This window comes from Syngnathus acus, chromosome 8 (genome assembly GCF_901709675.1).
Source record: "Syngnathus acus chromosome 8, fSynAcu1.2, whole genome shotgun sequence".
Lineage (NCBI taxonomy): Eukaryota > Metazoa > Chordata > Actinopteri > Syngnathiformes > Syngnathidae > Syngnathus > Syngnathus acus.
The window spans coordinates 4,837,498-4,865,203 of record NC_051093.1 but is presented as its reverse complement, the minus strand read 5'-3'; the positions used below and the strand labels follow the sequence as shown (position 1 = coordinate 4,865,203).

The 27,706-nt window shown below is 45.2% G+C and overlaps 1 protein-coding gene across 4 annotated transcripts in view; it reads right to left on the bottom strand.

Annotated features, from left to right (window-relative positions):
• Positions 1-18,932, bottom strand: part of LOC119125806 (BAH and coiled-coil domain-containing protein 1) — a 46,500-nt gene extending 27,568 nt beyond the window's left edge. For 2 of the 4 annotated variants that reach the window (XM_037256663.1, XM_037256666.1), the window contains exons 1-2: positions 18,684-18,932; positions 16,340-16,665 (exon numbers count right to left, since the gene is read on the bottom strand). In XM_037256663.1, coding sequence (XP_037112558.1) covers positions 16,340-16,511 — 172 coding nt within the window. In that variant the 5' untranslated portion in view covers positions 16,512-16,665; positions 18,684-18,932. The remainder of the gene's footprint in view (positions 1-16,339; positions 16,666-18,683) is intronic. The other 2 variants (XM_037256664.1, XM_037256665.1) reach the window with 1 other exon arrangement.
• Positions 18,933-27,706: the final 8,774 nt, after the last annotated feature.

Here is a 27,706-nt window from a genome sequence, read left to right as displayed (position 1 = left end):
GTGAGAAAATGCCGTAATGTGTCGAGTCACTGGCCTCAATTGAGGCCAACACGTCGACATTCCATGCTGGGACAGGGGAGGGAGTGGGAGGACAGATTTGAAACAGCAACAGGATGAGACCAGGACAAGGCCCATTACCTCCTTTTTTTACACCAACCGCCCACACTTGTACACTCAAACTTCCCACACCCACTGCACAGATTTGGTTTAATAGCCCAGGCAAGAAAAGCAAAGTCTCCGCCGAGAGTCGTGTAACGCTGGCTTCATGTTTATGATGTCACCGGAAGTCGATATTAAACCCAGACCAGGGTGCTATACTTTTGCTCCGAGCTTATTACAGAGTGTTTACTCTCCAAGCACCTTAGTTCCATTGTACTATATTGACTCACCCCCGCCCCTGCACCAGCTATTAAAGCCAATCTAAAGTGTCTGTCTCTTGCTTAAGATAATATACAAGGGGTCTGGCTGGCTGACTTTGTATGCAGAGCAGTTCCACACCTCCTGGTGGAAAGCCATTTTCTACCTGTCCAAACGTTTGTGGAGCCGGCTTGTTAACTGACCTATTGTAACACGAGAAGCTTTCAGAGCCCTTTCCTACTTTCCGGATCGTTATTCCCGAGGCATAAAATCGCCATTATCATAGTAGAGCTCATCCATCTCACGCATGCATGCTAAACATCCGCTTTTAAAATTTCTCTCTTCCTCTTTCCACACACATACACACAGCAACACACCCAAACATAAAGACGCCCACAGCTGCGCCAGGCCATCTTTCTAACAATCCAATCTGTTTTCTTTCCCATGATGTTTCCCATTGGCACAGGCAAGAGAAAATCAGATTTACTCCCCCACAGGGCCAATGCAGTTGCACTGATATGGAAAATGATTTCAGAGCTGCTTTAGCCCATAAACATTATTTTGGTCCCCCCCCCCTCCCCCCTGTTAATGACACATTTCTTCCCAGCATTGTAGTCGGGATGAGTGTTTAGAGAGGAAGTGGGGAGGAATCCTCCAGGGCCACCCAAACATCGGGGGAGTCCCTCACCCTTCAGACTGTTCACTGACATCCAAGACTTTGCTCTCTCTCTCTCTGTTTTTCATCCACACATACACAGTTAATCAAGCACGGAGGAACTTAAATTGTCACGGCCTTCAGATATAAGCCCCGCCCTCCCAAAAAGCTATCCCAGAGCCGATCCAAAACGGGATTTCTCTCCTCGCTCTCTCTGGAGCTGTCAGCCTGCTTCCTAACATTTGGCTTCCGGGCTCAAACCAGCCCGGCTACAATTGTGTCATACAGACCACAAATCTTTTTATTGGTGTAATGCGGCAAGCGCAGCGACTCCCCCTCTTGAACGCGGCGATGAAACGCACGCTCGTCAAGAGGGGGGCGAAGTTACAAACACTCTGCCCGAGGCAGATTGTCAACAAGAGAGACCAAAATTGTAGCCTGGAGTCCAAAATGCATTGTTGTCAAGAGACTCCAGCGGGCTAATGGCGGGGGCACTAAACCTTGCATTTGGCACCCATTAAAACACATCTGCACGACCGAACAGGAAGCGGCCATTTTGAATCCCGGAATGATCTTGTCGTGATTTTGTCTTACACCGGAACTATCGTTAGAAAAACTCTGGATGTCCATATATTGATTGGCTTTATCCATTTACACAGCCAGGTGATGTGCAGACAAAGGCCGATTAAAACACACGCTCAGCACTTTTTCCTTCCCCTGTTAAGTTTGGAACTGAATTGGTTAATTGGGACGTGGTTTGACTGAGCGGGTTTCGCCATCCCTGGGGGTGATCATACGGCTCCACTTTTCCACCTTGACACAGTCCTTCTGTAGCAACGAGAAGTAATGACGTCGTACAGGAGGCAGTAAAAAGAAATTTTTCAAGATGGCTCCCTCGTGCCGCACATATGCTCATGCCACATGAAAAGCGGCTCTTTCCCGACGGCGTCCTGGGTGGTCTGGCCTCCCGCTCTAGTAGATGGATCTACTTTATGCAAAATCAGAGCGGGGCTGGACCTCGTCTCGTGTGTTCTGCTGATCTCGGAAGTCCACTTGAGTGAGATCAACGCACGATCAACGATACAACCAGGACCGTATTAATTCACAGGCTTCTGAATTCATCGGCAGCTTTTTGGACCGTCTTGCCTCTTTTTGCTTTCATCATCTCTTTCCTCCCCCTTTTTATCTTCCCTCCTACTGTTCAACTCATGTTCCTTCACTTCCTCATCGCCTTGATGTCTTCCCTCAGCTGCCATCAAGTATGTGCTTCAAAGTGGCCTTCATTTCTCATATGTTGGGTTCTTAAGCACTTCCTCGCTGTCCGCTGTGGGCCGTTCTTTTTGTCCATCGGTTTTCCCTGCGATGGTGGCGGACATCTTTTTTTACTCTTCATACCACCGGCCGTAAATCAGCTTCAAGAAATTGCTGGAATGTCCTGTCCTTCTTTTAGGTCAAGAGCCGGGACATTTGGGACTCATTTGAAGTCCACGCTTTGCTCCCGTCCTCTCGGTTCTGTCCCCGTTTGCCCTTAAAAACGATCTGCACGAGAGAAAACACAACCCTGGCTTCTCTCCATCTGATCCTTCCCGTCGAGGCGCAGAGACAGAACAAAGAAGATAAGAGAGCCGAAAGACGCCGAGCAGCCTGCTCAAGGTCTCGCCGATGACCTCGGTCTAATTTGAGTTCACACGGAGAACAAAAGAGAAATATTTAACTCTTCTGGCTACTTGATCAGCTTGAGACGTCAGCTATGTCCTGCACGTCCCTCTTCCAGACAGTAGCGAGGAGGAGGAGGCCCGTCTGGTAACCTTCGTTTGCGGCTGCTCATTTTGCAACATGTGCATCAAAAGATGGAACCAGAGGGAGGAAGCACATTTCCAGCGAGCGCTGGCAGCTTTCAGCAGGTTATCACAATGCAAACAAAGCAGTCAGAGGCCACGATGGTGGAGGCAGAGGAGGGGATGAAGAGCAACACAAGCGATGAATAAAGAGGAGTTACTACCGGGACCTCGACTGACATGCTTATATTCCGGTGTCAAAACATTTGACACAGGTACTTGACCGTGGCTTTGAAATACAAAGCAGTGCCGCTTCCCTCGTCTCTCCATCCCGATCACCAAGACCCTCAAGACTCCACGAGGAGCTTGAAAATCCCGTGCATGGCCTGGTATTTCCTTTAAAGCCACGATGATGTCACCAGCAGCTACGTAATGCCATCCGGCGCATTCCCTTATGTGGATGTTGGTTTTTCTTTCTGTATTTGTTCTGGCGGCGTTTTCTATTGTGGGGTCGGTCGGGCTTTTTGCACTCGCCAGATAAGAGGGCAGTTATGTCAACAGCGTGTGCTGCGAAATAGGCCGCCTGCTCATGTTGACATTCTACAACTCCGCTTATTTACCCTGACCACAACCGGCAATGAAGCCGCTAGTGCTCTAATGAACAGATGACTCTTGGTGAGGCGCCCCCTTCTGGCGCCGACCGGTACTATATTTCCACTTGACGGGTGAACTCGGAACATTTGGACGAATTTTGGTTGTTTGGTCTGTGGGGGCTCGGACTCAATTTTTTTGCGATGAATGTTTTTCCGTGACGAAAGCCGATGGTGCTTGGGAAGTATTACTCTCGTGAGACCCGTGAATATTTTTTATGGAGCAGGGAAGCATGTCTGTTGAATTTTGGTGATTTTGCATAGGATTGCTGTGCAAAGTTTTGGAACTTTAGGTGTAAATGCAGGATCAGTGTGTTGGGGGGTAATAATGGGAAAAAAAATTAGAACCTGCAATAGCATGAGTGTGCATACCGAGCTGAGCGTGACTCCGAAGGAACTGGTGGAGCGGCATAATTAGGCCATGAAGGGAAGCGGGTTAATTGACTTCTTTGAGAAAAAGCCTGATTTCTATCAGCCAGTCCCATAATTATCTGAGCCCACTGAGCTTTCATTAAGCCCCCCCCTTTCCTGATTTATCTCTCAGCCCCCCCCCCCCTTTAAAGGAGGTAACACCCGGCCGCCCATGCCGTGCCCTCGGCATGGCCCGGGAAGACCGAGGCAGATTTACGGCCAGCACCTGAGCGAGTAAGGTGCTCGGAGGCACATAAACACACCGGGAGTGCACAATTGCACACACTAGGCTCCAGACTGCTGCTGACCTCGCCAGGACCTCTGCGTGCTAATGTATTGACGAGCAGCTATTAGCCGCAGCGCGATGTACGCTGGAAGTATTACAGCACCAGGCCATGCTCATGAAAAGAAGACAGAAGAGAAAAGATGGTTTGTAGTTTTTGCAGTGGGGCTGTGGAATTTTTGAAGATTGAAGCTTTTTTTTTTAGTTCCAACAATTATGTTCTCATCAAAGTTGTGTGAATGTTCTAAATGTCTCCTAAACGGTTTGTGTTTCGATAGAAATAAATTGCCTTCTTCCTGGCTGCTCCTTTCTCAGGAAAAATATTTGAGCGACCCTTGCAAGTGCAAGCAGAAGGGGAGGGGGGATGATGAGGGGAAAAAAGAGATGAGAAGTGACAAATGAGCGATTTCCTACACAAACCCATAAATCAGTAGACTGAAGCAGGGGCAGTATGAGGTCTCCCTCGAAAGGCTTAATCTTCGCTCTCAAGCAGACGCACAACTTTTGTGCGCGCACACACGCACAATCGTTGTCCAGATGGCGTACCGGTATAGCTTTGCTCTTTGTGAACGTGCCGTTTGGCTTGGCAGACTCTCTTAAACGTGAGTCTTCAAAGCGGCATGTGTGCTCAATTATGTCCCGTGTCTTCGGTCGCATACGAAAAGGGCGGCAGGGGGACTGTTGGCAAACTCGACGAAATTATCCGTCCACGCTGGGACGAGGCAATCTGGGTTAAGAGAGTGCAACAATCTAGTCAACTTTGTTTACGCCGTTGTGAGCTTTAATTGCAAGACAGGAAGGCGGAGACTATGGTCTGCTCGAGGGGGGCGGAGCTAGGAAGGCCCAGTCGGTCCTTGGAAACTCGAGCCCCTCACAGGACAATCTGAGGCGGATTGATGAGAGTCCAAAAGGACTTAGGATCTGCTTTCATTGTGAGTGTTCGCCATCTGCTCGCTTGGAAAGAGAAGCCGCAACGCCGACGAAAACTCTTTTGAATGTCAGATGAGACGTAAAAACGTGTGCGGTACGGTGGACGGCGCGGCCGTATCGATCCTCAAAGCAGCTCCACTTTCTGAAAGGAGATCTGTTAAATGGGAACCGGGAGCAGGAATGGTGTGAATACAACGCCGGTCTCCGCTACGTTTCTAAAATAACAGCGAGGCTCCACTTTCTACAGTAATATTTTCATACCCCGCTTCTCCCAAATGAACATCCTCCTCCAGCCTGCTGTCGGCGATATTGATCCACTCACTTTCCATCTCTCGACTGTCGGCGAATTTTTTTTTACCCTTTTCAACCGGGGAGGTAAAAGTCTTTTCTCACTGCTAAATAATCTCGTCCGTTTAAGTAAATAATCTACAGCAAGACCTCCCTTGTGAGGAAACCTCGTAAAGGTCTCATCTAATCCCCCCGGGTAACCCCTTAAACACTCTCGGCTATCTAAGACCCATGACTCACCCTGGAAGCAATCAGCAGGAAAAAACCCACGTGATTTTTTTTTTTTTTGACCTCTTAACCTTCCCCAAACCTCGACCCGCTCGTGGCCTTCTGATAGATTTCCGATGCCCTCCAAACAGCTCCGGCGTTGGGGTGGAGAACAACGTTGCATAATGCGACGCAGGCATTTACTAGCGATATTGCAATCGAGGAACGAGGCGCGGGAGAAGCTCGGCAAACCACGCTCGAATGGAAGTTTAATCACAGATCCACATGGCAGCCACCCACACGTGCGCCCCCAATTATGCGGTAGAACCAAAAGGCATCCAGCGAGCGTTGAGAGCCAGCCAAGCGAGCGCTCTGTCAGAGCATTAGCCAGCATGTAACCATTGCCCAACCTCACGGCAATTACAAGTGCTTCTAATTCTTCGCTGGAATAATTGCCTTCTCCCGCCACTAATAGTTTACTTTTCTTCGACGGCTGACAGAGCCGAGACCGGGTTCCCGAGCGTAGACATACACGCTCGCGCGGCCGCAGCTGGAGCTCATCTGTCAGCGTGCGGGATCAAGATGGATACTGGGAACCGGCTCGGGCCGTGTCCCACTTCTGCCACATCAATCCCGTGACTCTTGACTCTAGCACCGTGTTGCGGATGTGTGTGCGCAGATGTGTGCGCTCCCAGCACCTCTCTAGTGCCTTCAGAAAATAATCATGGTGGAATAATTGCTTAAATGTTTGACAATTTTTTTTTAAAATGGCAAACGCTTGACATAATCATTAAACTTTGACGCCATGTTCCGCTCGCATTAGATGCTTTGAGGAATTGGAAGAATACCATCCATCAAAACAGAAACTATGGATTTTTCCCATTTTAACATCTTTACTTTATAACATACTGGCAGATGAAATTTAGCAGACAAAATCTCCAGTTTGTTTTTGAAGGAACCAGATGAAGGGCTCAAACGTTGCCCTGGTATGTCTCTTCAAACCCAAATTTCTGAAAACCTTTAAAATGGCAAATTATCCAACTTGAGAAGAACAATGTTGGCAAATTGAGGCAATTTCTAAAAAAAACTAAAAATCTCTTTGAGGCTCTCTGTACACGAGGTAGGCCAATTCTGGGAACACTAAAGACTGACCAATCAGAGGGAGCCTTCCTAGACTGTACTTGCCTGTCACTTCCTCCCACGATTAATCAACCGCTCTCCTCGACATGCTCACAATGGAGCGATCATTATAGCCGTCGTGTTACACCTTGCCTTGACAGTGCGCCTTTATCTCCACGCAAGCTAATTAATTTCCTTGCCATCGAGCTGAATGTTGCAGAGCAGCCACAGTTGGCTTGTGCTGAACGCAGCCGTTCGTTCCCATTGTGTGGATGTGTGTGTGTGTTATGTATTTAGGTGGGGGATGGGAACACCTGTCTCAGATTGCATCCAGCTCCCGCCATGTTTTGACTTGATTTAGTTTTTTTGGTTATGCTTAATCATGATGGGGCTTGCGAAAGCAGCTCCATAAATAATGTGATGTCATCGCATAGCAACAAGTGTCACGCGCCATAAATTCAACTAGATGCTTCAAATCCACTTTTGGAACCCGTCCAATTCATCTTGTTGGTATCTGTGCGGAAGGAAGGAGCTCCGAAAACTTGACATAATATTTTGGGTGGCGGCGAGCGTAATTATTTGTTTTGTGAGGATTCTTGCCAAGTGCCCCTTCTCCCCCCCCCCTCCCCTCAGGTAATAAGAGCTACTCGGCTGCATATCAGCCACCAAGCTTGAGGATTAACTCCCGCTCTGCCCCCGTCTCTTTAACGCGAGATACATTTTTACACAAGTTAATCCCTAGCTTGGACTCTCTCTCTCCTTTTGTTTTGACTTGGCTTGATGGACGGCGAGAGCGCCGGGCAGAGGTGGCCAAATGACTCTTCTCTGGCGGCGATGGCCCCGATGAGCGTATTACCCTGACTAATGGGGGGAAATATATATCGCCCGGCTTCTCGTAAATTTGCACGTTGGTGTTACGCGAGGACAAGAGGGCTTACGATCCAGGGTGAGCACCCTCCACCTCCCTCCCACTCCCGCCTACTCTTGTAACTGTACTATGAGCTTGCTGCGCTGAGGCTATGAGATAACCACTTTCCATTGTGAGAAAAGCCTGTCGGAGCTTTTTTTTCCCCCTCTCTCTCTCTCTCTCTCTCTCTCTCGCTCTCTGGTAGGAAAAATATAAAAAGCTTCAGCCGCGATTGCAGAAATAGTTCTGTCACTATAATTAGATGTAAACAGTCAAAGCAGACGCTCGCGCTCGCTCCATCTCGCCGGCCCCGTGGCCTCTTGGGAAACGAGATGTGTTAGCGCGTGTGACAACCACGTGTGTGCGTCACTTTGCCATGCACCGGCGAGTGTATGACAGCATGCGACAATGCCCGTCGAGTCTGGCTGACTGTCTGACTGTCGGTCTGTCCTTGAGAAAATACACCATCTCACTCAGCAACCCCCTACACGGCCACCAGAAGGGAGGTCAGCGGCCGCGCTCGGCGAGCTGGGAGAGCTAATGCCTGCAGCACCGGCGGACAAATGCACATCTGTTGCCGAGCCCTCCGTCGTTTGCCTCCACATCCTCAGGACATGCTCCAGTGTCCGAGGGAAAAGGCAGTGTAGCTTAGCGGCCCCATGGGACAAAAAAGAAAACCTGAGAGCGATCTGAGAGAGGACAAGCAATGAGTTGTTCAAGGACAGATGTGGACGGATCACCAAAGAACATGCGGAAATGAAAGAATTCAGCTTAAAATGCTAAATTTTTATTCTAATCAAAGTTAGCAGAGAACCAAGCCAGAGAAGGAAAAAGAACGAAGACGACCGAGCAACAAGTCCCCTTTGGATTGAGGACAAGACAGCTGGTTAGAGGGTCTCCTGAGACTTATTAAAACGGAATTCCTGATGCTAATCTTTGTTTTCTCACCAATGGCGTGACGCATCCTTAAGAAGCATCTCGCCATGTATATTTAATGGCAAATGGCAGCATATGTTTAGCGGCGCAACCTCTGCCGGCCCTCAAATTTGATTCTTGGTATTTTGGACTTTGGAAGTACTTGCTGGTCGCAGCAAAAAAAATGCACTGAACTGGAGACGCTTTATCAAGCTCATTATCTTGAGTGACACACGCAACGACAGCCCTCCGTTCCGTCATTTGTGAACGAAAGCGACGTCCTTGCGCACGCTGCAAAGATAACGCCGGCCTTTTATTTTTACAAAGTTGCCTTTCGAGAAAAGATAACTACCTTACACCCGCTATAAGGAAATTCTGCTATTGTGGACACGAGCAGCACACGATATAGAAATGTGAATAAAATGATCTTGTGTGAGTCAACCCTGAAATCTTTTACCCTCATCCAGATCCACCCCCGCCCAATTCAATTCAGGCCCTCCACTCTTTGAGTTTTGCGGTTCAGTCGTTTTTTTGCTTAATCCAGCAAACAAACAAACAAACACACGGCCACCAAAACCTCCCAAGAAGAAAGCAAACACACGAACAACTGCTGAGCTGAATCCCATGTATGCAAAATAAATTCAGATCCCCACCCCCACCCCCTGCCCCGCTTGGTTGGTGGCCTCTAGACATGCTGCATTAAGGGCTGAAGTCCTGATGGGAGAACTCTTCCCGCAGATCCTGCAGGGACCGACTGAGACGTTGGAGGGTTAACAATGCACCTGTCTGGGCCTCCAAATCAACCACAGGGTGCCTGGCTCGAGTCATGCCGGCCTGGAAAGCGCGCGCACACACACACACACACATGCGTGCAAACCTCAAGTGTTGTTTCTCGCCACAAATCTGCCGACAACAATAGGGCACAATGGTCCCCCCTCTTTGTGTGTGTGCGCGTGTGTGTGTTCCCGTCACTGAGCGCTTAGAATAATACATTTGAAATTAAAAAACAAGTAATCTGGATTTTCTGCATGAGCCGTTAATAATGTCCAACAGCTGTCACCCGGACGCAACGCCGCCACTCGTTGAGGTGAGCCGGCCAATCAGAAAAGAGCAGTTTGGGGGGAAAAAAATCTATTCACTGTGCTGTAATATATTTCCAGTCCTTTTTTTGTTGGTCATGGGAAGTGAAGAAATACTTTGCAAACCCAGCTGGATTCTTCTCTCCTCCGCGCCGAGCATAAAAATAGATGAGGGCTACGCTTATGAAATTCAGCGCCCTGAAAGCTGATACAAGAAGCCGCTAGGCCGACCGCCGCGCTCGTCCGTGGGTCTCCTTTGTGTTTTGGCGCGGCGTACACGCCCCGTGCTCCGGGCCAGCGGGCTTTGTGGCAACACGCCAAGCGGGGGGAGTGTGGGTGGCGCAGCGTTTCAAGTGCCCTCTCGGAGGCGGCGAGGCCACTCGCTGGCCAAAATCCTTTTTTGCTTTTCGGAGAAGAGTTCTTGAATTTTAGCTCATTTCATGCTCGTCTTCTGTTAGACTCAACAGCGCCTCTGCTGGTGGCACTCTATTTTTACCTTCCAGACGCCATTATTCAACAATTAATGGGTTATTATGGCCATTTCTAATCTTAATGGCAACAATCGGTCATGTGCAGGCGATGGCAATCGATGAGGTTGTGCCATTTGCTGCCAATCTAATGCACTCCACTGGGTTGTAGTGCGAGGCAGGAAGACATTTCGGTCGCCATTGTAAATTACTTGGGTTCCACTGGGAGTGTTGGGGGGATGGCAGAAACGCCAGCGAGGTGCCATTTCGCCCAGGTTTGCACTTTGCGGGGTGGATGCTTCGGTGATGTCATCTCGCTGCAATCCCCGAACGAGCCTGTGACATGCCAAAATCACGCCACCCCCACCCAACCTCGACTGGAGCCAAGGCGGAAGGGCTTGCTCGGAGTCAAACCCGAATGGGTTTTGGCCCGAACCCCATGTTCTGTGAGTGCAGCTGTTGAAGCGGGGTTACAGATAGCAGATTTCATGTAAAACTACAATGTCAATAGAAATGAATGCGTGACTTTGTGAGTCATCGTTTGTCTTCAAAAGACTTTGGGATTCAGTTAAAGACAGCGGCACTAGGTTTTTTTATTCGAGTAATAAATCGTCACTCGATCAAATCTGTCATCATTAATTTGTCTTTGTCGTGTGCCAAATTTAAGGTTCTAATAAGCTTCTGATCTGCTGCCATTGGACTGAAGTGAAAAGTCAATGGAGCACTCAAGGTACTGTAATGCCCTTGCATGATCATTTTTAGTGGTTTGTTGAAGTAGTACAAACAGTCAAATACAAAATGAAAATAGTCACAAAGCTGCTGTGGACCACAACTCACACTCAAGACTCTCACACGCAGACTAACTGACTCCAGATTTTGCTATCTCTCAGAAGACCACACCCTCAAAAATACTGCAGTACGTACATTATTTACGGCATAAAATGTATTTTATTTTTCATTATAAAAAAACACCACTGACTGTTTGGTACAATATTTACATAATAAAATGTATTTTCTTTTCTTTATAAAAAACAACACTGACTATTAGGGAGACCCAATGTGCAACTGGAGGCTTTTATTAGATAATCTAAACTACCCTTAAATTGCCCGAAAACACTGTAGTGTGCATGCCAGGCCAGTAGGTGGCACTATCAAAGGGCATCTCGTGAATACCCTTGACTGGAACTAACATGATGTCACAAAACGGCCAAATTCGACGTCGTTTTTATCGGTTGTTGTAAACAGCCCCGGTCACAATCGACCCATACCCCGTTCACTCGGCTTGATTCTTTTTAAAGGCTCGGGTCGTAAGCGGCCCTTTTGCTAATCCCTCCAGACACCTGTGTTTGTCTTTGAAGCGTCCTCAGACCCACGGGATATTCCAGCAATGAGATGTTCAATAAAAGTCTCAGTGAAGTTATTTATTCCCCTTTGGTTAAGGGAAAAAAAAGTGGGGGAGAGCGAGACAGCAGACAGCCCGGCTAACCTTTGAAGGGGGAAGCTGCCTCGGACGTAAAAACTGGGAGAATGACAGGGACATCCTACAAGAGAACAATAAAGGGGGTGGACGGGGCTGTTTTTTATCTTTAACAGCAGCCGTAAAACACACGCACAAAGCCGGGCTGGCCAACAATGGTCCAGGGCTGAGGGGACGGCGGCTCGAGCCCAAGTGGCAGGAAGGCCGCCGCTTCCCAGACGCAGGGCTCTTCCTGCAAAGAACGGCTTGTGGAAAAGGGAAGCGAGGGGAGATGCAAAGGAAGTGGAAGTTTGAGCGTGCGGGATGACACAAATATGACCTCTCGCTACAGATCCCCCCCCCCCCCTCACCCTCCCTCCGCCCCACAGCTGCTTTCACACGAGCACACCTCTGTCAAGGCGCGGCAATTCAAACAATATGGCTGAAAGACGAGCCCCCCGCCATAAAGGCCGGCAGTAAAGTCCGCTTCCAGCGCGTCCCCGCCACAGCCAAGTGCAAACTGTCCCCCAAGTCAACAGACGATAGCGTTACCCCCTTCCGCAACCTCGTCAATGGACTCGCTGAATTCGAGCGCATTAAATGACTTTACAACTCGGGGAGGAAAAAGTTGATCCGCGGTCACGTTCGGCAATGCGCGACCGTAAACCGGCCACCTGGCACGCGTCACAAACGCTCTTAAAATGAAAATGAACTGACAAGGTCGCAGTGTGTTTTTCTACAAATTTAAATTCCTGATGTAATCCGGTGTTTTCACTGTTTCGTGTCAAACTCGACTCCCTGGTGGCCAGATCCAGCCCGTGATACAATTTTTTTGTGGCCCACTGTAGCAAACAGTGTATCACCTTCATTTTTCTTGGCTGAAAATGGAAGTTTGTGTTCCTTTTCACAGCTATTATTTAGTAAAATGTACAATATAATCAAGTCATAGTCTAAAAATGTAATTTTTGATTGTGAAAGTTTATGGTGACAGAGGCTCTCCACGCTTTGCTTTTTTACTCAAACGGAATCATGAATATAGTTCAGTATTACTGAAAGTTGTGCACACCTTATCGTGACACTTTTTTGTTCTCCACCCACCTTGAAATATTCATGGCGTCTGTTAAATATTGATGTCAACCAGTATGCGAGTTAGTCCCCGAGGGGATCCGACGCACTCGGCAAACAAGATACTCAGTGGGGCTAACGTCGCTAGCATATAAGACAATGGACGGGGACATTAATGACTAACAACGGACATCCTACCCGAGAGGTTTTGTTTCTTTGGGTTTTGGAACATGTATTTTTTAGGGTTGAGACATAAAAGCTACTTTGAGAGGTCTTTTCTCGAGGTGGATATGTTGAGTTAATGAGGGGCCAAGCCGCTTCACTTTGTGTTTTAGACTCCATTTCAGTTTGTTATTGCATTTGCCATTAATTTTTTTTTTAAACTTGTACATGGACATCAACAATAGAAATTTTCAGACAATTTTGAATGAATGCGATTGTACAGGCTGGATGAAAAGATCATCTTTAAGGGTTGGGTATAATTGTATTTACATAGCAACAATAGCATTTGCAAAAAAAATTAGCTAAAGGTAAAACTAACGTGTAAACTAAAATTGTCAAAAATATATCAAATTAAAATTACAAATGGGGCCACATCGGAACAATATAACTGCTTAGCATTGCTTTTGCCATGTTTAGTAAACAAAATGTAAAAAATAACATCCATTAATGTTTCTTTACGCAGCCCTCGGTAGGAAAGGTTAAACCACCCCTGTCATAAAGCATACGTTTTACGCTTGAAGTCTCATTTTAAATATGATACAATAAATGTCACAAAGATAATACAGTAGCTTGGCACTGCGTGTGGTGCTGTAAAAGAAAGACGTGTGTCAGGTTCTTTTTTTATTTTAAAATACATCACCGTACTTCCAATATTCCAACAGAAGAAATTGCGAGTGAGAGAGCTAAAAATATGCGGAGAATTAAACGTGTTTTAAAGGCTGTACGGGGAGATAAGGTTCCCTCCAGTCACGCCCAAAAGTGACGAGAGCGGCGAGAACAATAAGCCACCTGTGTTCACTGCACTGGAGCGCTGGCATTTGCAGTCTTTCGTCTTGCTGCAGCACAAAAGATAGTCGGTCCATCCTTTTCTGTGTGCGTGTGTGTGCGCGCATGTGTGTGTGTCATAAGTAAACATGAATGCTGAGTGATGAAAGGCTAATAAATTCTCCGCATTCCACATCATTTTTTTTGGTGTGTGAACGAGACTATTTTTCAAATGCATTTATAGCTCTTTGTTATTTAGCCTCTCCCGTCCGTGTCAGTGAAAAGTACAAAAGATGGTAACATCGGAACAAATGGAACATACGGCTATTTTATTGGGTGTGGAGAAATCAACACCCGATTAAATGACGAAATATAAATAATATATATAAATATGAAAAAATATCAACATAGAAATAGTCGCAAAAATCTGTTCATTTTCCTGCCATCAAGTAACGCAGATTAAACTCCCAAAAGTTCATTCTTGCATGTTTTCTAAGTGAATCTGCTGAGCAAAAATATAAACGCTTTCATTTTTGATCCATTTTTCATGACTCATGAAGTGAAGAATCTGAGATGTTATCTACGTGCCCAAAAGGCCTATTTGTCACATAATTGGTTCTGAATCTGTGTTCGGAAGCGCTTCTGCTTTTCCGAGATCAAAATGTGGTGCGCCTAATAACTTCCCCACAACAAAATGTCAACTGCCATAAATCTAAAAGAAAGAAAAACACTGTAATAGTACTATGAATACATTTTCCTCCCACCAACTAACTCAGAATAAACTCCCCAAAGTTCCATGTTTCCTAAATGTATACACAGAGGAAAAACATCACATTTTGCTTCTGCGTCCATTTTTCATGAGCTCTGCAGAAAGCAAAAATTATTGCCAAATTGATAAGCACTTGCTTCTCCTTTGCGAGGATAGTCCATCCACCTCGCTGGTGTAGCATGCTAACATGCTAAATTACGCAGCATGCTTATTGCACAGGTGTGCCTCGGCCGCCCACTCTAACATATGCACAATTGCATACTGACTGGTAGCTTGTGAAAATGGGAGCAAAAACAAAAGTGTTTAAATTTTTTCGGATATAGACACGCACAAGTTGGACAAAAATGCAGTTGTCTCTGTAGCTGCTTTATAAATGATAAATTAACGCCGTGTCAGAAATGTAAATACGCCCGAGTCACTTGTCAAAGCTGGCGCGTGCACCGCGAACACATTTGCACCCCGACGCTTTGAAGGCCAACACGGGAGGACGCCCCCCCCCCCCTACCGCCACCCTCCACTCCCCACCCCCCGCTCACACAGGCAGCCCACGTCCACGAGGCGACGGCGTCAACGCAAAGTGACAAAGCGAGGTTTTGCATGCGCGGCCGCGACCCTCTGCGACGCATGCCCGAGACGCCTCGTCAACAATGAAGGCCTTGATTATCCTCAAACACGACACTTGATCCTCAAATGTGTCATTCAAAGAACACGGAACAGCTTTGCTGTCTTTTCTTAATGTTTTTATGTTGTGGCGGCACAGAGATTAGAATGGGCGGAAGCATCAATAATCTTTGGGTTGTCGTAGGAACAGGGGAGGGGGGCAGCTTTTTGTTATGGGCTCACATTTTGTTCACAATGTGATCGAAATGTGGCCTTAAAGTGGCTTTAATTTGATCTCCTTATGCATGCAGAGACCCTGCCGTAATCACTTTGACAAAATATCCACATCACATTGCTATGACATCAGACGTCATGGGAAATAGTACCATTTGTAGCAGTCCAGCTTAAGTACCTTTGCCGATCAGGTTGCTATCTTGGGATATGTTAGCATACCAACTGCTAGCATTTTAGCGATTCACCATTTCTCATTACAAATAGTGACTGACTCCCAACCTATATGTCAATTCCTTAGCTTGATGTAGTTCTACTCAAGTAGCCATTTTGCATTGTGTTAGCATGCCAACCAGCTAGCATGTTAGCATTTAATCACTTGCCATTGAAAATGGGCGTGAATAAATGGCAAGATTTCAAATCCTTATCCATCTGTCACGGTATTTTCACTGCTCGGGTTGCTATGTTACGAAACGTTAGTATAGCAACTGTTTTTGTGTATTTCATCAGTTCGCATCAGAAATGCTAATCGATGCAAGGAATGATGTTAAATCCATCCGGCTTGGCACTTTATAGCAGTTCTCATTCTACTAGCAGTGAAATCATTGCTTATCAGCTCATGTATCATTTATTGCGCCATTGCTGTATGATCATTTTCTTATTCAGATTGACAATATTAATTTCTTATCACATTAAAGTAAAACTAATTGAATAACATCACATAAATATCGTAACATAGATCGATTATCACGCAGTTGCTGTATCGCGATACTATTGGTATCAAACAACCATAACTGCTGCCGCTGCTCACTGTTGGGTTTTAAAAAGTATTCAAAGGTAGTAAAAGAAAATTGCAAAAATGAAGGCCATTAAAAGGTATTGCGTTGCATTTTTACGAGGTATTTCATTTTATTCTTGTGTTGAAAGGTTTATCTGTCAAAGTTGGCGGAGTGCTGGGTTTAGGTTTTTAAAAAAGTATTTAAAAGATATTACATTTAACTAAAGGACTTCTGAACAACAAAAAACGTGATACATTAGCTGCTATTTGAGTAGTCAACGTGTCAACAGCCACTCCTTGTATGCATTGATAAAAATAAAAAAAATCTTTTTTTCATGAAGCACCATCAGTATTGCGCTGCACCAACCTGCACACGCTTGAATAAGAGTTAGGCTTGGTGGACTAACCTGAGTGAGGAGCCATCGGTATGTGTGACGGGTAGTACTTCCCCGCGGGGAAGTGACCGGCGTGCTGCACGGAGCTGTGGCCGGAGGGGGCGATCCGAGAGGTGGCTCGATGCACCAGGGCGCCCCGCTCCGAGAGGAGGTGGGCCGGAGCCGCGAAGTCCCGTCCTTCCATTCCCGACAATGTCCAATAATCCGCAATCCGGATGGGGCCCGGTGAGGAAAATCAAACGCAGCCCATATAATAATCCTCTCCTGCGGTTGCGTGTGTTGCATTCAGTCGATCGCGGGGCTCATGCAGCCGAAAACGTCGCTCCGGATCATCTTTTCTGCCCAGAAAAAAAAAAAGAAATGAAAGCAAAATGATGCGAGGCGAGTACAAAACAAGACATTAGTGGCGCTTCATTGAATTTAGACTGCTTGAGACTCCCTCTTCTTTTTTTCTTTTTTTTTGAGTGGAGATCCTAACGGGCCCTGCTCTATTGATCATGCCGACTTGAGCGTGCCTCCCCCGGTCAAGCTTCGCTCCACTGCACGGTTCTATTTCCAGCCGTCCCCCTCGCTCGTTATTCGGGTTTAAACAAGCACATTTTCGCAAATATACCTTGAACCCTTCGTGCGTCCTCGTTCTATTGTCTCCTCTATGCTGATTTAATTGTCACATTTTGCAGTAATACCACCTAGCGTTTTAAATAAATTGATTAATTAAATGAATGAAGAAATGCAACGCAGCTTCTAAATCAGTCGGTCCCTAATTGCAAGATTTTAGAAAATGTCACGTGAAAAGAGGATACATGACATTTAAATTCAAAGATGCGTCATCAACCTCTCAGTGTGTGTGTGCGCGCGTGTGTGCGCGCGTGCGTGCGCATTATAGTCCACTCTAACCATGCAAAAGACTTAGATGACATCGGGACATCAAGAGAAGCACGTTTATTATTATCGCTATTACAATTGGACATTATTGCACAGCCAAGATATAAAATTGTGAATAAATTACCAAAAATATATACACAATCGACTAGAACTATAATCACATTTTCATGTATAAAATTACGTTTGCGCCCAGCAGGATGACCACAGTACATTTAATTGAATAATATAATATAAATATCGCTTGTAATTTATGTGCCCCTGAACCTCCTGCATGCAAGCCCCTCCACCTCCTCCCATGCATGACAAACACACACGCAGGCGCACACACACACACTCACACACACACAGCTCCTGTGTCGTGTGCTTCATCCACGACAATAAAAATCTCCCACGTAGTCGAAAACATGATGAAAGGAAGGCAACGTGTAGTGAGCTACCGTGCAAGCACATGCGGCTTATATGCGCAAAAGAGTAAAGAAAATGGCCACTGCAAACATGACAGCTAAGATTGTAAGGGAGGTAGAGGAGGAACGAGCAGGGGGGGGGGGGGGGTCTCATTGGAGGCGAATGGCCGCCCGTCAGCTGCCTTTGTCTCGGCTTTGCTTGCAGCCATTAGCCCGCCATGCTGGCGCGTCTAAACACGTCATCGACATTTCTGCTAAATGCGCTGTTCAAATGCTGCAAATCTACAAATAGTCGATTTTTTCTTTTTTTGGGAGCGGGGTTGTTCCGCGATTTTTTCATTTCGCCTTAAATGTGCAGCTCCGAAACGTCGAGAAACTGATCAATTTGTTTATAAACGTAAAAATATTCGACGCAGTTTAACGTAATTAATTAAATTGCTGACAATTTCGGCGCATATTAGTAAAAGGGGTGAGAATAAATCTAATTATGGGGTAGTTTGGTTTTTTGTTTATGGCTCAGACCGAGCTGCGGAGACAGGCGCTCCTTCGCGACAATGCCGGCCGAGGGTGAGCGCACCTCGGCTGGGGAGAGGCAGGAGCATGGTTCGCTGCGACAGTTTCGACTTTTCTGATCACAGCAACCGATATTTTCTTTTTACACATTTAGTAACTATATTAAAGATACTTAAATTTTAGATATCTTTGAAGAAGAAAAACATTAAATAAATAGATTTAATTTAAAAACAATACGCCAGTGATAATAATAATTAAATGCATGGTGACAAACATTTATTTTGATCTGAATGTTAAGGAAGTCAAACAATCATAATCATGACATTTTACTATTTAAGAATGCAATTTTCAGTTCGTTGTATTAATTCATATTTTCTGCCCAATGTGAAGCCCACGCATCCTGTTTATTTTAGACTATTACACGTCACATTTAGATTTTAGAAAGATAAAAACAGCCGGTTATGCAATAAAACGACGGGAAGCTTGCCCTGTATTTTTTTCCATTCAATTAATTTAAGACAGCAGAAAACAATAACATAAGAAGCACTACTTACTGGCCTGTTAAATTCCTGCATACGAATGAATTAAAATCGCACAAATCGCCGAAGGTGAGACTGCAGGCAAAAATGCGACGCCCATTGAAAGTCGCGGTGAAGCGTTCAAACAGAGGCAGGCCGGCCGAGCGGCTCCGGTATGTCCATGAGAGGTGCCTCGGAGTCGGGATGCAACGGGGACTGGGACGCTTCCGGCCTGGCTCGATCGCGCCTCCGACCTTCCAAGCGGCGTTTTTCTCTCCCGGTGCAACTGCGTGCCTGGCGCTCGCGCGCAGGGTAAACACGCGCTGCTATTGGTTGGATACCTGCATGCTAATGAGCAGCGAGGCCTGTGATTGGTCGATGGCGCTGGCCAATCGCGCGTCGCTTTGGCTGATCTACTCGGAGGGAAGCGGCAGATTTAAAGCACAGGATGCTTTTGTTCACAATGCTTGTATGCAAGACAGGGGCGTGCAAGGCACAGTGGATGCCAGGGGCCAGCACATGAGTGCGATGCCCCCTAAAAATGATTGATGCTTGTGTGTTGTGTGTGCCGATATCTCGCTGCCATATATCTTATAGCAGATGGAACATTTAATGCATCTGTTGTATTGACCTACCAAAGTAATTTTGCTGCCCATTCAAAAATTTTCTTCAGTTAAGTGGAGGAGGCTTCGGGGGATGCCTGGGGCTGGGCTGACAACCCCCCCAACCCCTCACCCCCGCCAAGTGTTGTTTTTAGCAATTTTAAACATACAATAATTCAAAAGTAGTATCAAAACTGACACCAATTTAAAAAGCCAATCTAAGTTTGCATATCTGGCCCTGTTGTGTTGGTCGTTCACACAAGGCTGCTTTTAAAGGGAGAAAAGCCGCTCGTTCACAGGACAACTGTGTTCTGGAGCCTGAAAATGTAAACAATTGAAATCCTATCAAGTATTTTAAAATAACAGCGTTAGCATTTCAATGCAAAGGGCTGCAAACAGTGCTCGTAAGTGTGGACACACCCGCGGCGCAAATTCATGCCGGGTGATGCAAATCATACATTTGACTTGGGAATTAGGAGCTGAACCTACTAGTCGACGTTTAATGTTTTAAATTGACTAATAATCCCAGGTTTTACGAATACAATCCATGGCCGCATGACGAAAGCTGCTGTTGCTGACGTGCTTCGTAACAGCAAAATGTTTGGCCAGCAATGCGTCTTCGTCTTTCTTCATCAACAGGTTTTAGATTTTGAATGATCCTGCCAACGCACCAATGCACTTTGAATCCGATTGCTGCGATGTCATCCCCTCTCACAGACACTTTGTGTCACATTATACTCGAGCATTGCTGTGACATATTCGTCTTCACTTCCCGTGCTTCCGTCTCAGCACTCGTTTTTATTCCACAGCAGGTTTCGAAAGCCGCAAGCCTAAGGCGAGTCGCCGAGTGAAGCGCGGCTCCAATCAATGATCGCTGTTACGTGTTGTTGTTTGTTTTTGCGCGGCGTCATACACACTTGCAGTAGTGTTTACGTTCCGTTTTACATGACTTTTATAGAGGAGGCTTCCAATTGCACGGCACTTTAAAAATCAGCATTTACTGCATGGAGGCAGCAATCGCTGTTGGCTAAATCAAGTCAAACCAGATGCGATTCTTTCTATTAGACTCTTGTTTTATTTGTATTCATAAAACAACACGGAAAAGTGTTTCTACACATTTCTGCTTGTCGGATTCTTGTGAATGGAGCCTTTTTTTAAAACATATATTTTATTGCAGTTTTGACACATGGGTCTAACCTGGAGCGTAAAGTCCGCCAAAATAAGCACAGAGGGGATTCAACATAAATATAATTTATAAATATGTGCTATTTAACTGAAACGATGTCAAAATATTAGGTGATATATTTTCAGGTCTTATTGCAGTTTAAAACATATTACCTACGAGTTAGCCTGGTAAAAGAAAAACACTTATTTTGTCAATGATAAATTTCCTTTTGGGAACTGTTGGGAAAACATTCTCCATGAGGCCAATTTTGTTTATTTAATCACCCAATAAAACGGGATTCAGTAAATAATTGGATAAATACACATCCATCCATACATTTGAATATTTACAAACGGAACCTTTTGTGTGTGCGTCGGTACACCGGCGCTGCTGATTGGCTGGCGCGCCTCCATCGTATTGTCAGTCACCAGAATGTAAACAAGCCTCTGATTGGCTGATGGCCAGTCCGCATTGGACTGCCTGTAGAAAAAAGGCAATAACTGTCCAGGCGGTTTCAAGGCGTCCCTGGAGTAGATGATGAAAAGGTATAAGAAGGGGGGGGGGGCTGTTTCAAGGCGCCCCCCACCCCCCCACCCATCCAAAGGCGGACCCCCGTTGGCCCTGAAGCCAAACGAGTCAAGCGTGAATCAAAGGGAATCTACTGCAGAGCGAGGGGGGGAACGATAGCGTGGATATGAGCAATAATGGAGCTGTTCCTGCCACCGAAATCTGCACCGAAAATCGTTGCAAACTTGTCGTGCGTGGATCGTTGTTGTTGTTTTTAAGTGAAGACGACGCGCGTGGAAACATTTCTGCGTGTTTTCGCGTGCGGCTGCGGCATGCATGAGGTTTGTCGCAGTGGGCTGGCTGGTGCGGTAGAATAAAAACAACACTCGGTAATTGCTCGCAAGTAAATAATTTGCACATTTGCGGTTTGGGGGTGGAAAGGAAAAGGGGGGTGGGTGGTTGCACGGTGAGTTCGGGAAAAGACGACGCGAACGACATGCTTGTGTGTGAGCGTGTGCGCGCGCGATCGTTCAAGCCTGCCACTTCTCCCATTGTCAGCACCCACTCATTGGAGATAGAAGGGGGAAAAAAGATCTGCTTCAATGTCGTAGTTTTAATGTGTCTTTTAATCTTAACAAATCAAAAAATATAAACAGTACATTTAAGAAAATAAATTCGTGCATTTCTTATTTCTCATTGTTTCTGCAATCAAATTCTAAAATTTATGGCAAAAGAAAAAGTCATTCACATGTACGATCAAATATTCCACATTTATTAAAATTTCCTTTTTATGTCACTCTTTTTGTTATATTTTGTACTATTGTCACCGCATACACCTTGCCCATATTTTGAAATCCAGTAGAAATGTAATGCTAATGTTGGCCACCACCAAATAAACACATATTTTAATTCCCCTCATTTATGAGCACCCCACTAAAAATGCACACTGCCCTTTACTATTGCACACACAGTATAAACACAGTGCTGCCATATGAACTTTCAAAAATATTATAAAATGCTTTAAAATTAATGAATATTCCACTACAAATATACACAGTCAATTATTAATACACATTTGGAAGTTACATTTTAAACTTGCCACCAAATAATGAGAGTTTTTGAAAAATCTTCCCTGATCACATGACCCATATGAATTTACCACAAAAAATGCACAGTCTTTTATTAATGCTCATTTTAACAAAGGTGAAGCATTAATTATAAAAGTCATACATTTTAAATAATCTTGACTGCAATTATGTGTATATGAATAAAGCTAAATTAAAAAAAAAAAAAGCCATACATTATAACACGGTTTATTTTTTGAAGGGGTGGTTGATTAATATAAAAAATGTTTAGAAAAAAAAAAGAACAATGTAAAATGTATCTTACAATTTATACAGGACAACTTGTGTGATAATTAAAGCTGGCTGAGTGACTTGTAAAAGTAAAAAAAAGGCAGTTTTACAAGGAGGATTGTCCTTGATCAATGAAGTGTTGATGATTGACAGCGCCTTCCTCCCGCCCACATCCACAACAGGACAGACGGCCTTCGAACACGTTCAAGATGGACAAACCGTGCAGCCCTTTCGCCTTTATGTCCTCAATAAATAAAAAAAGTGGGCCACCACAGCAGACATTTTTATTCACAGGGGCGGCTTATCTTTTGGGGTTTAAAAAAAACAGCAAAAATAATAATCCCACCCAAAAAAGGATTAAGCATTAAGAGCACAAAAGCGCTTGATGACATTTTGTGGATCAAGACTTCCGCTTTTGTTCAAAACAAACCCACACATGTCACTCTCGCGAACCAGTTCAGAAATGATATTTGATCATATTCGTATTATTTGATATTAATCACTCAGACTGCTGGCGAAAGATACTAGCGGCTGACGGCATGTATTTACTCAACCGCAGATGGGAGAGGGCATTTATTACTATTTTAGTTCATGACAAGTGAAAATTGGGTTTAAAGCAAAACAGAAAGAATCATTCTGTTGGAAGAGTTGAGGCAGACTGTGGTGAACAAATAGTTTTGCTAGTCTTTCCGCATAGTGTTCCTGTGACTTGATAGGTGCTGCCGTTTTGGTTAGCAAATGCACTTTAATATCCAAGAATAAGAATTTTTACCAAATTCTTTTTTTTAAACCTGTTGCTGCACCGTTTGTGTTCCAACACAAAGAAATGTAAACATGGCAACATCGATGCTTGTTGGCTAGCTCAAGCGTTTTGCATTAGCATTAAGCTAGCTAGTTCGTTTCAGATTACAATGTGTAATTGTGAGTTTAAAATGTAAGTAAACTTCAACGTGAAGTGTGAATGAACAGCTTGAAGCAAGCACACGTTCACTCCTTTGATGGCATAACGGGCTGGTGAATGGGTATGGGCTTTTTTAATTCCAGAACCACTCGGCCGTTGCGCCACAGCTACGGCGTCGAAACTATTAGAGCATACGTTTTTTTGTAGACGTTTCATTCCAATGTTCATCACTCCAACTTGTTTGCCCGCATTCCTCTTTCGTCGACTTAAAATTCGTCATTTCTCTGCAGCTCCCCACAATGTGTCACCTTTGCCCTTCCTCCTGCTGCAGGCCCGCGGCGAGCCTGTCAACAGGTTTGCATTCTTCCATCTGACGCAGGTTGCATTTTAGCCTCTGTGGGGAAAGTGCGGGGATTCCCATTTCCTGTTTGCCACAAAAGACAAGCGCTTCCGCTGTTGTCATTCCAAGGTGACGCGCTATTGCAAACATATTGCTACAATGTAAACGTTTTAATTGCTGTATCGTCAGGCGTCGTATTGAAACATAACTGTTAGTACAGTAATTCCTCGTCGGTGTTTTGTCAGCTTTTTACGCAAATGGCTTTGTGGTTAGGTGTTCCAGCGCCACCTGTTACTTTTTTTTATTTGGATTAATGGTTGTGGTGTGGAAGGAGATTTTTGGGGTGTGCATAGTAGCAGAGGAAAGCCTCACGTCCCAGTTTTTGCGCTCAAGATTGATGCGTTTTAAATCACTTGGCGCGCGCTCCGATTATGCAGCCCAACAAAAACATTGGCCCGATTTGTTCAGACGTAGGATCCATTTTTCTTTCTTTCTTTCTTTCTACCCCACAATAGATAATATCGAATGTTGAAATGTTACTTCAAGTGCTTTTCCAGTTAAGTTTTATATTGGCCTGCATTTTTTTTTTTTTACACTTTAGTCAACACTAAACTTTTTTTGTCAATGACCCGGAACCGATTATTTCTAATACCATATGTGATTTATTTTATTTACTCAACAGATTCTTCTATTATTTTCTTAGAAATAAAAAAATGTAGGCAATATTTTTTTTTGTGTCTGATTTTTGCTAATATTTTCCCTTTTAGTTTTGTTACGCATTACCGTTTTTTTCCACCATTTACTGTGTGATGGTTTTAAGCAAAGTTAAAAGGCTGCCTGGTAACAAGACGACTAAAAAAAACAAAAACAAAAGAGATTCTTGGATTCAGATGTTGCGGCGCAGCAGGCTAAAAAAGCCTCGGAGGAGAAGTGGCTGGCTTACGGCGCATGCTGTGGTTTATGTACAGTGACTGGTGTGTAGGGATTGTGAAAAACATGCCAGGGAGCTCCTAAAAACAAAACAACTTCCCGTGTGTCGCGCTAAGACAAATATGTTTGTGTGACAAGAATGTTTTTTTTTTGTATGCACTTGTCCAATTAAATTCGATGTCCCATCTACCCCTTGGTGGTTAGATTACATCAATCGGGGTCAGCTCAGGGGCAACAACGATAAGAAGTAAAAAAAAAAAAAAAACTTGACACGCACATTCGCGGAGGACTTGAAGGCGTCTCGAGGCAGGAGGACACGTCGAACGTCCCCGGCCACAAGACGGAATGTGACGGAGTGACTGGCTGCGCACGCTCATTAGTGTCATTAATCAGCAGAGACGGAGCAGCCTAATGATGGAAAGGGAGGAGGGACTTCATAGCGGCCAGGAGATGTGACAGAGATGGACGATTCTTCAGGAATACCAACATTCGGAAAATATATCTGGCTTTTTTTGGATTTGCAATTTCTGGCCTGTCGGTAATTAATACCAGCTTGGATTGTCACTCTCATTTGTCATAGGAGGAAGTGTGAGGCGGCGGGTGGGGGGGGGCTCAGCCGGGTCTCTTGTGAGCGTGGACGGGGGAATCAAAAGGAACCTCTGTGGCCGCGTGACATTTTCTCACAGGCGTTTGATTGTGATTCTGAAGATTTCTCTTCCGGGACTTCCACTGGCTGGTCATTGCCCTCCGTAATGTGCAGCTAATGGGAGCAGCTGAACCTTGAACCAGATCTGTGTTGCTGCTTGTTTGGTGGGAGCACAAGGCTCTGGTCGGGGGAGGGCGGCGAGAGGGGGGGAGGACAGCGGTGCATGCTTAGTGAGGGCCGGCTGTTTGATCAGCACATATTTTTAATTGGCTTCGGGCCCCCTGGAGTGTCAGCGTTGCCAACTGCACCTTTCCTAATTAAAATCATTACAAATTCCATACGCGTCATAAAGGATGAAACGGGACTTTGCCATTGTTCTTCTTGGTCATACAAGCAAGGCGAGTTTGCGCGTGGAAATAATACCGGTTAGATGAGATGAAATAGAAAAGTCGGAAAAATGTGTTTTACCTGATGCTTTTTTTCCATTGATTATTTGTTTGTGTGTAGTGTCTGCGGCGTGGTTTTAACAAGAGCACTTTGTCTTATTTGATATAATTGATGTCAGAGACGCGGCGTGATTCCGTCGAGGATTGTTTTTAAAAGGCGCCGGGAAAAAAAACAACCACCACAACAAATGATCTCAAGAAAAGCTCCATGTAATTAAAAGAGGATGTTTATTAATTACGGCTGAAGTCGTTGCCTAATTAGTCATACAGTTGATTATTGTGTGTGAACGGGTGGGGGGTGGGCCGAGCGTTTCAGTCTGGAGAGCCACTAAGGAAGTCGAAACCATTTCTCGTTCTGGGTTCATTTTTGGGCAAGTTCCATTTTGGAATTTCCCAGTTGATTCAGATATGAGGAATGGATATGGATGAACAAACAATCTGGGAAAGCGTGATTGCCATGGATGCCTGGCGAAATTTTCAAATGCGAGTGATAGGCCTAGTTTTAAAAAAAAAAAAGTAGCTTGCTCAAATCTCACCAGATTTGTTGCCCGTATTTTTTTTTAGCTATATTTTTCCCCCCCAGAACATTTTGGTTTCGTATATGTCTGCTATTTTAGGAGACCTCCCGAGAATTTAATATGGGGGAAAAAGTGACACATTCTCCACTCCAACGCGAGTGTGAAACCCGCAGCAGTGATGCATTCCCACCATGACAAATTCCACAAATATTGCCGACACGGCGTGTAGAAAATGCGTGTTTGGACACAAACATGAGAAATGTTGCCAATGCAGGCTTGTGATTTTCATCTAAACAAAATGTTCTTGTCCATGAACAACTCTAAATTGTCCTTTGAGTGTTGATGTAAGTGTGAATGGTCGTTTGTGCTTTCGATTGTATGAGACATCCCAAAGTCAGATGGGGACAAGCGCTAAAGAAAATGGACAGATGTGAAGGAATGGCGTCGATAAAACGCGCCGGAGTCGTCCACGTAGCACAAACGGATCAAATACAGCGCTGGGCGGTTCTTCCAGAAAAAAAACATTGTGGGGACCCAACGTCCTCAGAAAAAGAAAAACGCAGCCCTATTTTTGGAGGAGTATATTTGTGGAACAGGACCACTCGGTTAACGGATAACAGAAATGTGGCTGAGGCAAGCGAGTGAAAAATGGATTTGGGAGAGATGCGTTTGGGTGGGGCGCCTTCTCCTCCTCCTCGACGCCGCTTCCCGTCCGGGAAAAATCCATTCATCATTTTTTCACATCTCCGTGTCGCGGGTTACTTTGGCAATAGGCGCGAGTGTGGCAACGATGACACGCGGGATTGATGAGGTGCTGGCGGGGGGATGGAGATGGTCAAAGCAGATGTGGCGTGAGATGGGGCACGGATGGATCGCAGGGGGTGGGGGCGGGGCCAATGAAGGTCATCTTGCTCTCCGATGCCCCCATTAACAACGTGCACTCAACGGAGGCTCCACACATATTCTCTCCACGCGGTAAAGTGCAGCACTTAGATTATTTATACTGACCATATGATGGCAAATGTTACTGAATTCTTTCAGGAACAACAAGCAGAATCTCAACAGAGGGAGGCGGCATCATGGGATATAAAGTTTGGAGGACATTTGCTGTCCACTTGATGGATTAGTTTCTTTTCACCAAACTTTTTATGCTGTTTAATCTGCAGTGACATCCATGGGAAAATGATGGTGCCATCAAAGTTTGAGGACTAAAAGACAAATCCTGAAGAACAACAACAAATGCACAGTTGGAGATGACCACAATAAATCCCACTGGGAGTTTATGATCTTATTGTGCTCAACCCTAACTATAGCTCAAGTCATTTTTCCCCTTTCAAACAAATGAAACAAATTCCTCACTCCCGCTAAAATAAAAAGAAATGTGTTGATCTAACTAACATTGTGTATTGCCGCAGTCCCCCTTGTGGCGAAACGTCTCGGCCAGCCAGTCAACTGGAAACGCATGAAACAAATGAAACCAAGCGGAACTAAACGGGAGCCGTTCGTAGTATCAAAAAGGTGTTCTCGAGCCTCGCTCCGCTTCGTCGTCGTCTTCCCAACTCGGTAGTTGATCGCAACCAGGTGGGTCGGACCGCCATGTGTTTTCAATTTGCGCAGGATGTAAACGCATTCAATGAGATCCAAATGTC